The 12,366-nt window shown below is 39.1% G+C and overlaps 2 protein-coding genes across 2 annotated transcripts; one reads left to right on the forward strand and one right to left on the reverse strand.

Annotated features, from left to right (window-relative positions):
* Positions 1-546: 546 nt before the first annotated feature.
* On the forward strand, positions 547-7,123 carry LOC146390251 (uncharacterized). Its single transcript, XM_084923299.1, has 11 exons — positions 547-637; positions 1,882-2,055; positions 2,612-2,806; positions 3,015-3,199; positions 3,292-3,404; positions 3,482-3,621; positions 3,956-4,044; positions 4,198-5,925; positions 6,093-6,186; positions 6,258-6,363; positions 6,946-7,123. Exons 2-11 carry the CDS (start codon positions 1,888-1,890, stop codon positions 7,047-7,049), a joined length of 2,922 nt encoding a protein of 973 aa, XP_084779425.1. The 5' UTR covers positions 547-637; positions 1,882-1,887; the 3' UTR covers positions 7,050-7,123.
* Positions 7,124-7,323: 200 nt separating this feature from the next.
* Positions 7,324-9,041, reverse strand: LOC146390252 (uncharacterized). Its single transcript, XM_084923298.1, has 3 exons — positions 8,826-9,041; positions 7,990-8,129; positions 7,324-7,883 (listed from the first exon to the last, which is right to left on the reverse strand). Exons 1-3 carry the CDS (start codon positions 8,893-8,895, stop codon positions 7,608-7,610), a joined length of 486 nt encoding a protein of 161 aa, XP_084779424.1. The 5' UTR covers positions 8,896-9,041; the 3' UTR covers positions 7,324-7,607.
* Between the last annotated feature and the right edge of the window lie 3,325 nt (positions 9,042-12,366).

Below are 12,366 nucleotides of genomic sequence, written 5' to 3' on the forward strand. Positions count from 1 at the left end.
CCCTAGACCAGTGGACTAATCTTGACAAAGCATGGCATAATTATTTCAGAGGACACTGTGTCAACTTCCACAGGCCTATGGCTTTTATAAATATTTTATACAAATCCCACAATCATGTTTATATTTGTAGATTTGACAGTTCATTCATCATCATAGACGAGTGGACTAATCTTCTTGAAACTCTGTATAAGCATTACATAAATGTATCAAGAGCTTCATCACTAATATCTCTAAATACACTACAGGTTAGAAATCATAGAAAAAAGACAGAACTTGCCCAAGAATTCATGTGTTTTTAAGTTTTCTACAGTTTACAAGGACTTTAGTGACGCTTATCATAACATGAAGCAATACATACCCCAAATAAAGTTTAATGATGAATTCGGCTAATTTAAATCCCTAAAATGTGAAATAAATACATGCTTAAAGAGACATTAAGCTAATTTACATGGTGGTGGGGAAACTTCAGCACTGACAAGCGACAGGTGGCGTTACCACGGTGACAAACACACGGACACGGAGTCAAGTTGTCTTCTCTTGTGACCGCAACACGTTACGCACATCAGAGAAACGATGTTTACTGTGAGTGCAGGAGCTCAGTGCGCATATTAAAGCGATCAGAGGAGATCCGTACAAGGTCAGCTTGTGGTTTGAGTGTGTGTCTAATATAACTGCCGCTGTTTGTTGTCTGTGTCATGCGCTCGTCGTACTTCTGTCATATTTTTTTTAAATGTGTCTATTTAATCACGATTTATTCACGATGTTCAGTGATAATGAGGCATTTTTATGCATCCAGAATATTAATAATCTAACGGTGCAATTAAGTCAGCAAAACCCATTCCATATGTTACATTAAACTTATATTATTTTACAGGTTTAGTATCATATCTAAACTTGTATGAACAAAATGATAAAAAAAATATACATCAAATAAAACATCAAATAAAACATGTTAATAACTGGTGAGACATTTAGCCCTAGTGAAAATATATTACGTTAATACATGAGTGATGATAATAATAATAAATCATGTAGTTGTGCATGAAAGTACAAGAGTGGACTTTTTCCGGCGTGAGGTACTCTCACTTGGATAGGTTATATAGATAATTTGCTTAATTGAAAGAACTTAAAAAAATATGAAGTCGTCCATTAAGTTCAAAAGTGTGCAGGTTTAATGAAGACATTCACGACTCTGACTGCGATAATATTTTACTACTGTCTGTAGGCTACTCTGTCATTATTTGACAGGTACTTTTTTATATAACAAAACAGCAGCTGATTTTTTTTTTCATCTTAAAGTAATGTAATTATTTTGTTCTGAGTAATATTTTAGGATAAATTTTATATTTTTCTTTTTTTGTGTCTTTCATATTTTAATGGCCTTTCTGTAATTTGATATGGCTTTGTTTTCTACAGGCATTGCTTGTTTGGGTAGTAATTGTAAGCAAATGGGGGCGATCGTGGCTCAAGAGTTGGTAGTTTGCCTTGTACTCGGAAGGTTGCCGGTTCGAGCCTCGCCTCCGACAGTCTCGGCCTTTGTGTCCTTGAGCAACACACTTCACCCGTTGCCTACTGATGGTGGTCAGAGGGCCCGGTGGCGCCAGTGTCCGGCAGCCTAGGCCTCTGTCAGTGCGCCCCAGGGTGGCTGTGGCTGCAACGTAGCATGCCATCACCAGTGTGTGAATGACTGAATGTAGTGTAAAGTGCTTTGGGGTTATTATGGACTAAGTAAAGCGCTATACAAATGCAGGCCATTTACCATTTAAATATGAATTTGAAAACATTAATAGTGTTTTAAAATACATTTTCAATTATACTGATGAACACCAAACAGGAATCGGTTTTAAAATCCAACTTATTCCTCTTTCCCTCTGGAACAAGAATTCGATGGAACGTTATGAATCTCTGGGTCCAGTCGGAGAGGGCAGTTACGGCACCGTGCTTAAGTGCCGTCATCGTGATACTGGTCGCATTGTCGCCATCAAGAAATTCATGGACTCTGATGATGACAAGACTGTGAAGAAGATCGCCCACAGGGAGATCAAGCTACTCAGGGTACCTGTCAATTAATCCATCAGCCTACCACTCATTCAGTCATTAAGTAAAACCTGAATGAAGACATTTACAATAACAACCAAGACACAAACAACCCTAAAATAACTGTGTCAGTTCTTACCTTAAGTTTAAAAGTCACTATGAGATGATGTGTGAGAGGAACCCAACAGATTATTGTAATCTAAAGGGAAAATTTGAATCTATCCACTAAATATTAGTGTTGACTTGACCATGAATAGTTTAATAACTTTACAGTAATCTGACATTGGACTTACAGGTTATATAAATTAGTATACAACACCTATGATCATCTGGTGCTTTGGTTTGTCTACTTTAAGAAAGTCACAGTGAAAGGAAATGAATCAGTCCTTATTTCTAAAAGTTTTTTTTGTCAACAAGTGTATCTCAACACATTTGAATATCATGAAAAAGTCAACGTCCTTGATTTGCTGGGCCTGTGCAGCTTCGGTGACCCAAAAGCACTGATACCATCAATGATAGACTCAGTACTGTATGCATTCACAGAGTAACCACCCTTATCTTTATAAACTTCAAGCAACTGCGACACGAAAACCTGGTGAATCTCCTAGAAGTGTGGAAGCGCCGCCGCCGCTGGTATCTGGTATTTGAGTTTGTGGAACGGACACTTCTGGACGATCTGGAGCAAAACCCAAGCGGACTGGAGATAAACACATGCCGACAGTACCTGTACCAGATCCTAAGGGCTGCTGCCTTCTGCCATCAGCAAAATGTGAGGACATATGATTAATTATTCATAAGTTAGCTGTATAGTAAGAGAACACCCACACTAACTTCTGATGCCAAGCCAGTCATTTTGTTCTATAAGCAGTCCTGAAACATGAGAAAAACCAATCACAAAAAAGCTTGAAGGGTTACTCCTAGCAGGCTTTCAATGAGCAATATACCACATGATGCTGGTTCGTTCTTTTCATTTCCAGATCATCCATCGTGACATCAAACCAGAGAACATCCTCATCTCTCAGGACAGTGTGGTTAAGCTGTGTGATTTTGGCTTTGCCCGCACTGTTGCATCGATCAGTGAGGGCAGCATCCTCACTGACTATGTGGCCACTCGATGGTACAGAGCCCCCGAACTGCTGGTGGGAGACATTAAGTATGGCAAGTAAGTATCTGTGTACTAACCTTGCTGAAATTACCTGTGCTATAGGGTGTTTGTTGATTAGAAATTTTAACATTGTGTGTTTGTGTGTGTAGACCTGTAGATGTGTGGGCTTTGGGGTGTGTATTATTAGAGATGTTAACAGGTCAGCCTCTGTTTCCTGGAGACTCTGACCTTGATCAAATATATCAGATCATCCGGTGCTTTGGTAAGCTCTTCACACTGCGTTAGCACATTGTCTTTCCTCTTCCCCATGCTAACTGCAGTCTCTTTTTTCTGCTATAGGTAACCTTAAAACTCATCACCAGGAGCTGTTCTACAGAAATCCTGTATTTTCTGGAGTTACACTGCCCGAAAGTTCTGACAGACTCACTCTCCAGCAGCGTTTCCCTACAATCACACCTATTAGCCTGGATCTGGCCCAGGTACAGTTTATTTTAATCTCAGTATATAAAAAATACTTTCTTTTTTAAAATTTTGTTCATGTGGTCTTTTCGGCAGCTGTAGCATATTGTGGATGTATCAGTTAATGGAATGTGACAACTAAAAGGCTGTGTGTGGGTTTACAGGAAAAGAAAAATATTTAGATTTAGAAAAACTTGGAGACATGTGAATGCCAGCATCTGTGGCCTTCACATGCATCTTTATTTCTTGCTTGATAACTGTTGGACTTCTGAAACTATTTATGTCTTTTTGTGTCAGTTTCAGGGTTGAACATATCAGTAATATGTTTGGTTTCTTTTTTTCCCTTCTTCTAAGAATTGTCTACACGTAGATCCAGAAAGACGGGCTCAGTGTTCAGAGCTGTTAGAGCATCCACTCTTTACACAAGACTCCTTCCACATCAGGTACTACTTTGTTTTAGATACTCTTGATGCTGGTACACCTTGAAATACATGTGAGCAGGAACAGCACCAATAGCGTGATTTGAAAATTAACATTTGGGCTGGTGAGTAGCCACTAAATTAGAATTACTAACCTGCCTTTCTCTGTGCATTTAGATTTTTGGACGAGCTAAATTCTAAGATCCAAAAAGACCACAGAGAAAACTCTACATTTCCCAAAATAACCAAAAACCCAAGAAAGGATGAAAGGGATGAGAAAAACTGTAATGGCAAGGACAAGAAACAACCTGAAGACATGGATGACAAAGTCAACAAGGAAAAGATGGAGAAAGTAAAGGGAAAACAGCCTCTGAAGTTGTCTAAAACCCCTCGTCAGTCAGAACCTTTAATCTCCACTAAACAATCCAAAGGAGGCAGCAAGGTTATCCACAATGCAGCTCAATCTCCCATGGCTTTGAAAAGTAAAGCAGGCAAAGCTGCTGGTGTAGATTTGAAGAAAGAATCAGAGATTCCAAAGATAACCAGAACCCTTACTTTTGACTCATCAGAGACCACCAAGACTGTAGCAAACCTGGATGTCGCAAACAGCACAGTAGCAAAACCAAAACATGAGCGAGCGCTATCCTCAGATATAAGGGAAGACCCTATGAGAATTATAAAAGACATGCACAGCTCTGACAATGCAGTGTCAGGTAGGACCGAGAAAAATACCCCAGAGAGCTCAAGACTGTATCAGTTTGAATCAAGCCAGGATTTTGAACAAAAAATGCATAAAACAATCAAAAAAGGTTCCCAGTTGTTGAAACAATCAACTACTGACCATCTAAATTTGTGCTCGTCTCCAAAACCTTCTGTGGAATCAGCCACTCATTGGTCCAAAACAGACTTGCCAATAAAATCCCCTAAATTGGGAATCGATCATCACATTGAGGTCCATACCACACTGTCTATCACCAAACAGTTTGAGACCAATAGTCAAACTGACCAAACAGCTGATTCAGAAGAAAGAAAGACATCCAGAAGTACTGAAGTACTATCATTAAACCTCAAGCCATCTGTGTCTACCTCAAAAATGAACAACTCATCTTTGCACACATCATCTTTAAAGCTGCTTCCACAGCACATTAACTGTAGAGAAGATAAAGAAACCAAGCTGGGCACGCACGTATCACATTCTTCTGGTGGAGACTACAAGATACATCCTGAATCTTCTGAACCTTGTTGCCTACATCAGCAGAGCACCAAACCTAAGACCTCCACAGAAGTCACAACAATTTCAAATGAAAACACAATAATAGGGGCTGGTCTTAGGACAACACTGAATGTCTTGAATAAAGAGAACCAAGAAGATTTAGCTCTCACTGTGCCCATTAGTGCAACAGCCAACTCATCAGTAACTCAAACCTCAAATGTGTCTTCAGGTAATGACAAACAGAACAACAGCAGTGACTTTGAATCTGACATAAAAGGCTGGAAAGTTCCTCACTCCAAATATTTGGTTGGAGAATCTAAAACAAAGTCTGGATCTTTCAGAGACCACATGAGATCCACAAGAAAGATGAATGACAACCCAGAAAGAAAAGACAAAGCCAGTATATCCAGTGTCCCAGATGTGACTTCAGTCACATCTACAGAAACTCTACACCACAAAGCTTTGACCAGAAGCTCTGTCCTTCACAACGAGGATAGTGCAGACTTTACTGAGCTTGATCTGAGTGTCTCTTGTTCTTCTCCACCCCCTCGTCCACCATCCTCCACTCCTGTCCTCATCCCTTCATCCTCCACAACTCTTGTCAACTCCTTAGTCATCAAAACCCATGTCCCAGCCATCAGTGATCATTATATCCTAGGGGCAAGTTCCCATCCAAGAACCCCCACCCTGAGGTATCATAACCAAATACTACTGTGTTTTGTAAAATACTGATATGGTTATGTGTCAGTGTCTTCGTTATTAGACCGAGCTTCCCCTAAATTAGTCAGGCCTGTCGGGTGTTTTGAGTCCTGCTTATCTTGCCTGGTTTGGTACAAGGTTTTTGTCTTTGTTTTTACAGGACTTTAGATAAGTTAAGACATCATGGTGGCATTTATACCCAAAAAACCCAACAGTTTCCATCAAGTCATGTTAAAGAATTACTCACCTTCCAGGTAACAGCTTTCTTTACAGCATAATCAGAAGATTAAAAAAATATTTGAAAATAACCTCTTTGTCCTTTCAGGAGCCAGAGAGGAGTCCAATCTGTGAACACTCCTTTGTATCTGACCGCCTCCAGAATAGCAGCGATGTTTCCAAAAATAATTCACACATACATTTTCCAGATTTAGGTACGTAGAGAAGGTATTCACACATGGTAACAGTTTTTGGCGCGCTAATGGTGACGATGGCAGCTCAATTTGACCCAGTAGTCCAGTTTCCAAGCTATATGTTAAGTGTGAGCAATAGCCCCCTTTTGGACTAACTGGGGTTTAAAAAGTCCAGTTACATTTGAGATTTGACAAGAAAAACACATAAAGGCAGTGTGCAGGAGAGTAGTTTGCTTTGTTTCAACCTGATGTCTTTCCACTTTGTAAGTCTGTGGTACATCTATGGGACATGCTAACTTGCACTCTCCACCTCCTTTGTAAAGTTTCAGTGGACACCAAACAATATGTGTAGGGGTAAAAAGAGCAAGATTTTCAATAATCACTTATTTTTCAACCAGTTCCAGAGATTATCGACCTCAACTGGATACTTAGCTAACAACTTTGGGGATCTCTATGTAGGGATGCCCAGCACTCTCACCTAATCACTTGCACTCTCACCTGCACATTCCATTTTGTTGGTATATATTTTATTCTGGTATATGTTATTCTGGCCATTATTGTCAAATGAGTCAGAGTCAAATGAGTCATGTCCTGTGTTCTCAGGAAAGCAAAAAGGAGCTGCCACAAACCAGCGGAAAGTCAAACAACCGTCCCATCTACCATCAGAACCACAGCAGCGTGGACACAACAGCACTGAAACACACTAAAACAAACATGAAATTTACTTTTATTTATGGACACAAATGTTTATCCTTTTGTCCATTATAAAGGTTTATTTATCTGGATTTTGCTTCTGTAACCAGATTTAGATTGAGTGATTTGTCAAATAACCAAATACTGTTAAAAACACAGGATCAAAACAGTGAACTTTGAACATTTTTTCAAAGAGATAGACAATGTACATCATTGTAACTTGTTTTTCTGTTTAATTACGATAAACCTTTTAAAGTGGCAAATAAACAGTTTGTAAATACATTTTCAATCACCGCTTAAATAAATTCATTACATTAGTGTTGTTGTTTTATTTTTTATGAGATCAAAGTAAAAGAGCCTTTAAGGATAAAATAAGGGATGGGTTGTGATTTGGTAACTAAATCTAAGCTAAGAACAGTATCATACAGTCACTGAAACATCCCCAAAACAATCCCGTTATAACAGCCAGGTACAACAGCTACTGTCCTAGCTGCTAGATGTGGTAGAGTTTAAAATACACTAATAAAAGAAAAACATTCACAAATTCACAAAAACATGGTCATGGTATGATTTTAAGATTCATCACTTGAGTCCTCAGAAGAGAATGAACCTGCTTTCCAGGTTGCTGATGACTTGGCACTGCGTGATGCCATCTGTAAACGTCTTATTTGTCCTTGTCTATTGGCCAGTAAGTAGTAAAGGATTCTGAGGGCAGCGTTGGATTGGCTGTTAGGGATTGGTATTACAGCAGCTGGCTGTATCCTGACTGGTACTCCAGCATCTTTGGTCTGTGGTTTCTTTAGTGGCGGCTTGACAGCTGGCTTTTTAGTTGTAGTGGTTACCTGCTGCTGTAATACAAAGATAAGAGATTAAGTTTAACTGTAACAAAAATGGTTAAACTAGGCTACAGCTACTCTGTCAAGGTGCTACTTCTTAATATATCTAATACATCACCTTCCTGGTGATGGGGGAGGTTGTGGTTATCTCAGTGGGAGTGTCAGGTGTATAATCAAAGAAAATCCTGCAGGTTGCATCCACAGCTGAACCGTCGATCTCTGGAACCGCAAAACCCGTCAGATAGGAGATGGACCGATCTAACAGGGGGGAGGCTTATTTGTCAATTTCTTAACTTTGACGTTAACAGAAACATCTTTTTTGTTTTGTTTTTCTATGATAATTTAGCACAAATTTGAAAGTATTGCATTTTAACTGGAAGTACATTTATTGCACTTTGCATGTTTCCAAGAGTCTCTTAAGTCATCACAGGTGGAGAAATACTGAATACATGGTAAATGCATTTTTCTTCTTGCTGGGAAAGCACTATTTACACTTTCTTTTGTGAAAAAATTCTTTGTCTGCTTTTATCCAAAACATAGGATTCAGGATTTGAGTAACATAATTACTATGAGTTGAAATTCAGAGGGTTAAGTTTTAAATTACAGCTCCACAAACTCATTCAGCCTGCAAATGCAGACATATTTACAATTTAAGGCCAGATTCAGTAGTCAGTGGTGAACCTCTATCTTATCTACACCAAGGTCAACAGCTCTGTTTTGTATCAAGGTGTGTGTGCTGCTATTTGATCTGTCAGTGTGCTGCATATTTCATGAGGACAGGACTGAGGTGTGTTTTCTTTTGTCTTTGGTTTGTTGCAAAGCCGCCATGAAGATAGCATACTAAAAATAGATCCATTTACCAAATTTGTATTTACTGTATATGTTGTTTAATCATAAACATTTGCATCCTATGGCTTAAGTTCTTCAGATTAAAATTAGTTTACTTGTACTCACCATTAATTAAGTCCACACTCTGAACTTTGAGGAGGAAGAGCAGGAAAATGAAGGGTGAACTCCAAGACATGACCACCGATGCAAGGAAGGGAAAAGAAGGTAGACAGAAAGAAGACAGAGAGCAGAGTGACTTAGGAGAGCAAGGTGTTGAATAAAAGAGGCTGAAAGGAGGGAGGAGAAAGGAAGGGAAGACGTGTACAATGTCTAGACTGTAAATATTAGTCAGAGCAGGACTGACAGATTTGTGGTTCTGTTTTGCAACAGAGTAAAAGCCACTAATCCTTGCTGCTTTTTTAAATTTTATTCATTTAAGGTTTATGGAGCAATGTCAATATGTGTTCTCCATGACTGGGAATTTTTTTCCCAGATTTTGTCATCTTTTCTAGACTTTTCTAAACTGGTCATATAAAAACTGTTTTCATATTATTTATATATAGTAAAACTCCTCCTCAAATCGCTTTTATATCCAAACTGTAAGGCCTGGATATAAAAGATTTTTAAGTTAAATGTTGCAATAACTTTAGCCTGACTGTTATTTAGGGATTGAAGAACCTGCACATTCACCCAGACTACCTTCATCATTCAGAGAAGGCAAAGCTTAGTGAAATACGGTAAAGATATTGTGCTAAAAGTAGCATGATGATACCTGCTGGCCAGTATTTACTGTATTGCATTTGTTTGAATGCGTTACACCTTATATTTTAGAGCTACATCAGATGATAAGAAACAAGCATTCAATTTTCAAAACTAATTCTGCAAGAAGGATTTAGTATATTTCAAAACCCATTTCATATTTTCCCTGATAATTACAAAGAAAATATTTATTTAGGTGCTTTTTTTAAAAAAACATTTTGCACATTTTGGGTTTTTTTGTTGTTGTTTGTTTTGTTTCTTAGACAGAATAAACCTGCGACCTAAGCTACAATTAGGAAACTACCAAGCTCCTAGTGCAAGGAGCTTGATACTTTCACTCAAACCAGAGATGACTTCCTTTCAATCCTACTGCGCAGAAGTTTGCTGTAGTTCAGTTGTGGGCACACCAGGGGGCAGTCAAGAGCTATTTAAATACTAATGGTTTAAGTTTTGGGTTTTTTTCCAATTTATCCTTTATTTATACAAGTAGTCCAACTGAAACTCAATGCCTCATTCACACCTGTTTCTGATAAACATTAAAATTACAACAATAAAAAACAATAAAATACCAATAAAATAACAAAAATGCAAATTTTCTAATGTTTACACAGTCACATCAAAAATAGGAACAAGTTCCCAGTGATGATTTCACAAGGTAATTCGTACATCTTAAGAAATTTCATACCTATTTAAACTTGCTTCCACACAAAAAGAGATACATTTTCCTTAAAAACTTTGCTTAGTTTTTACAATTGTACCACAAAAGTATCACACAAATTACAACTGTAAAAAAAGAAAAGAAAATGGCCTGTGATGTGATGGCCATAGTCAGCAGCAGGGAGAATTTCACAGTTTGATCCAGGAGTTGAAGCTTGGTCGCTTTCATGTATATTTCAGGATGAACTGTTCTTGGCAGAGTTGGGACCACATCTTCAGACTCAGAGAAATAATTTCAGAGAGATAAATGACCGGAGCAACATCTAGCTGTGTGTCTCAGGTAAAATAGCATTATGTTACTATTTGTATATTCAGTGCCTGAGTGCATTTTGAGCTACAGCACACTTGTTTCCAAATGCAGTGGTCTGATTGGCCAGATCTGGTTATTCAAATTCAAAACTTTTGCGAGAGCCCGAGTTTGTTTTGCGAGATCTCTCAAAAGTCCGTCTTAATTTTATTTTTCTCCCATGTCCCTTGCGGGGCTCCGTACAAAACATCTCCACACACCATAAAGAAGGATAATGTTTGTCTATGCCCCGGTCTTATTTACATTCACAAATCTATCAGACTCCTTTGAGAACAAAATCTCCATCATTTGTTCTAATTTGCTTCTCTTTATAATCTCAGCTGTTGGTTTGATGTTTTGCTAAAGGGCTCATTAAACGGTTTATGGAAACAGTTAATCATCCACTTACCACACAGAGGTTTTCCTACAGCAACACAAAGCTGTTCTCTACCTATATGTCATTACTGCCGTTACTCATGTTAAATGAGATTTCCCAACTTCACACAACACCATACACATAGCAGTGGTTTCTATGGGAGCTAGTGTCTGTTTACCGGCACACACCTACTGTAGCCCTCGGATGTTTCCAGGTTTGTGTACACGTGCTCTACCCTCATGATCCTCTCCCATTATCTCATCACGTGCAAACAAAAGGCAGATTGTTTTTTGAGCCACGCTTTTTTCATGGCAGAGATCCAGTAAAGTGTTGGAAACATTCCTCAGGGCTGTTTGGTCCACATTATAATGATAGCATTGCACAGATACCGCAGATTAGTCGGCTGCACCTCCAGGATTTGAATCTCTCGTTCCATCACATGCCACCAGAGCTCTATTGAATTGAGATCTGCTGACTGTAGAGAACAGTGAACTCACTGTCATGTTCAAGAAACCAATTTAAGATGATTTAAACTTTGTGACATGGCGTGTTGTGCTGCTGGAAGCAGTCATCAGAAGATGTCTGGATATTTTCTCTGTTTTTGGACAATTCTCTGTAAGATACGGAGCCCCGCAAGGGACATGGGAGAAAAATAAAATTAAGACGGACTTTTGAGAGATCTCGCAAAACAAACTCGGGATCTCGCAAAAGTTTTAGCCGCATTCTTCGGAGGCCGCCAGCTTGAAGCCGACCGGGAGGTCGAGGCACGATGTGCCGGGAGAGCGGTGTTCCTCCCGGCTGTAGTAGGTCTCGACCTCCCGTTAGCTTCGAGATGGTGGGTGTCAGATCTCCAAAAACGTCAGAGCACTTTTGCAAATATGTGATGTCTTGTAAACCGAGCAGATATTTGACGTTTACACAACTACATTCACGCCTCAAAATATCTTAAAAGTTTATTTTGTGACCCAGAAAGAGTAATATTACAACTAAGTAGCTGCCGCCATTGTTGGAATTCAACTTTTGCGAGATCCCGAGTTTGTTTTGCGAGATCTCGCAAAAGTTCATCGTAATTTTTTTTCTCCCATGTCCCTTGCGGGGCTCCGTAGTAAGACTTGCGTGGGGAAATCCCAGATCAGCAGTTCCTAAAATAATCAGACCAGTTCGTCTGGCATAAACAACTACACCACTTTCAATGTCACTTAAATCCTATTTCTTTCCACTCTGATGCTCAGTTTGAAGAATCTTGAACTGAGCAGCTGTATGACTGCACCTAATAAAATGGCTTGTGTCCCTGCCTGTTGCTTAGTTCCCCCAGCACCACCATCAATGGGTTTTGACTGAAATGTTTTTGCTACAGCTGACTGGTTTAACACTTGTTTCAGCCTTTCATGAGTCCATCAGAATGAATTGTAATAACTTTGAAGGTACAGTAGGAGGATTTGGTTCAAAGCTCATGTATGATTTTTTTTTTACAGGCAAACATTTACAGCTAAATGTTGCTGCTGCCACTGTATGTCCTAAAGCGATCA

The sequence above is a fragment of the Perissodus microlepis genome, chromosome 3 (genome assembly GCF_051167445.1).
Source record: "Perissodus microlepis isolate ML-2025 ecotype Zambia chromosome 3, ASM5116744v1, whole genome shotgun sequence".
Classification (NCBI taxonomy): Eukaryota; Metazoa; Chordata; class Actinopteri; order Cichliformes; family Cichlidae; genus Perissodus; species Perissodus microlepis.

Bases quoted from the DNA above. Each gene is read 5' to 3' on its own strand.
- LOC146390251 (XM_084923299.1), top strand. From the start codon at position 1,888: ATGGAACGTTATGAATCTCTGGGTCCAGTCGGAGAGGGCAGTTACGGC. The intron at 2,807-3,014 runs GTGAGGACATAT...TTTCATTTCCAG, and splicing joins CCTTCTGCCATCAGCAAAAT to ATCATCCATCGTGACATCAA. The intron at 3,405-3,481 runs GTAAGCTCTTCA...TTTCTGCTATAG, and splicing joins TCAGATCATCCGGTGCTTTG to GTAACCTTAAAACTCATCAC.
- LOC146390252 (XM_084923298.1), bottom strand. From the start codon at position 8,895: ATGTCTTGGAGTTCACCCTTCATTTTCCTGCTCTTCCTCCTCAAAGTT. The intron at 8,130-8,825 runs GTGAGTACAAGT...CCCCCCTGTTAG, and splicing joins GAGTGTGGACTTAATTAATG to ATCGGTCCATCTCCTATCTG. The intron at 7,884-7,989 runs GTGATGTATTAG...TTTGTATTACAG, and splicing joins CCTCCCCCATCACCAGGAAG to CAGCAGGTAACCACTACAAC.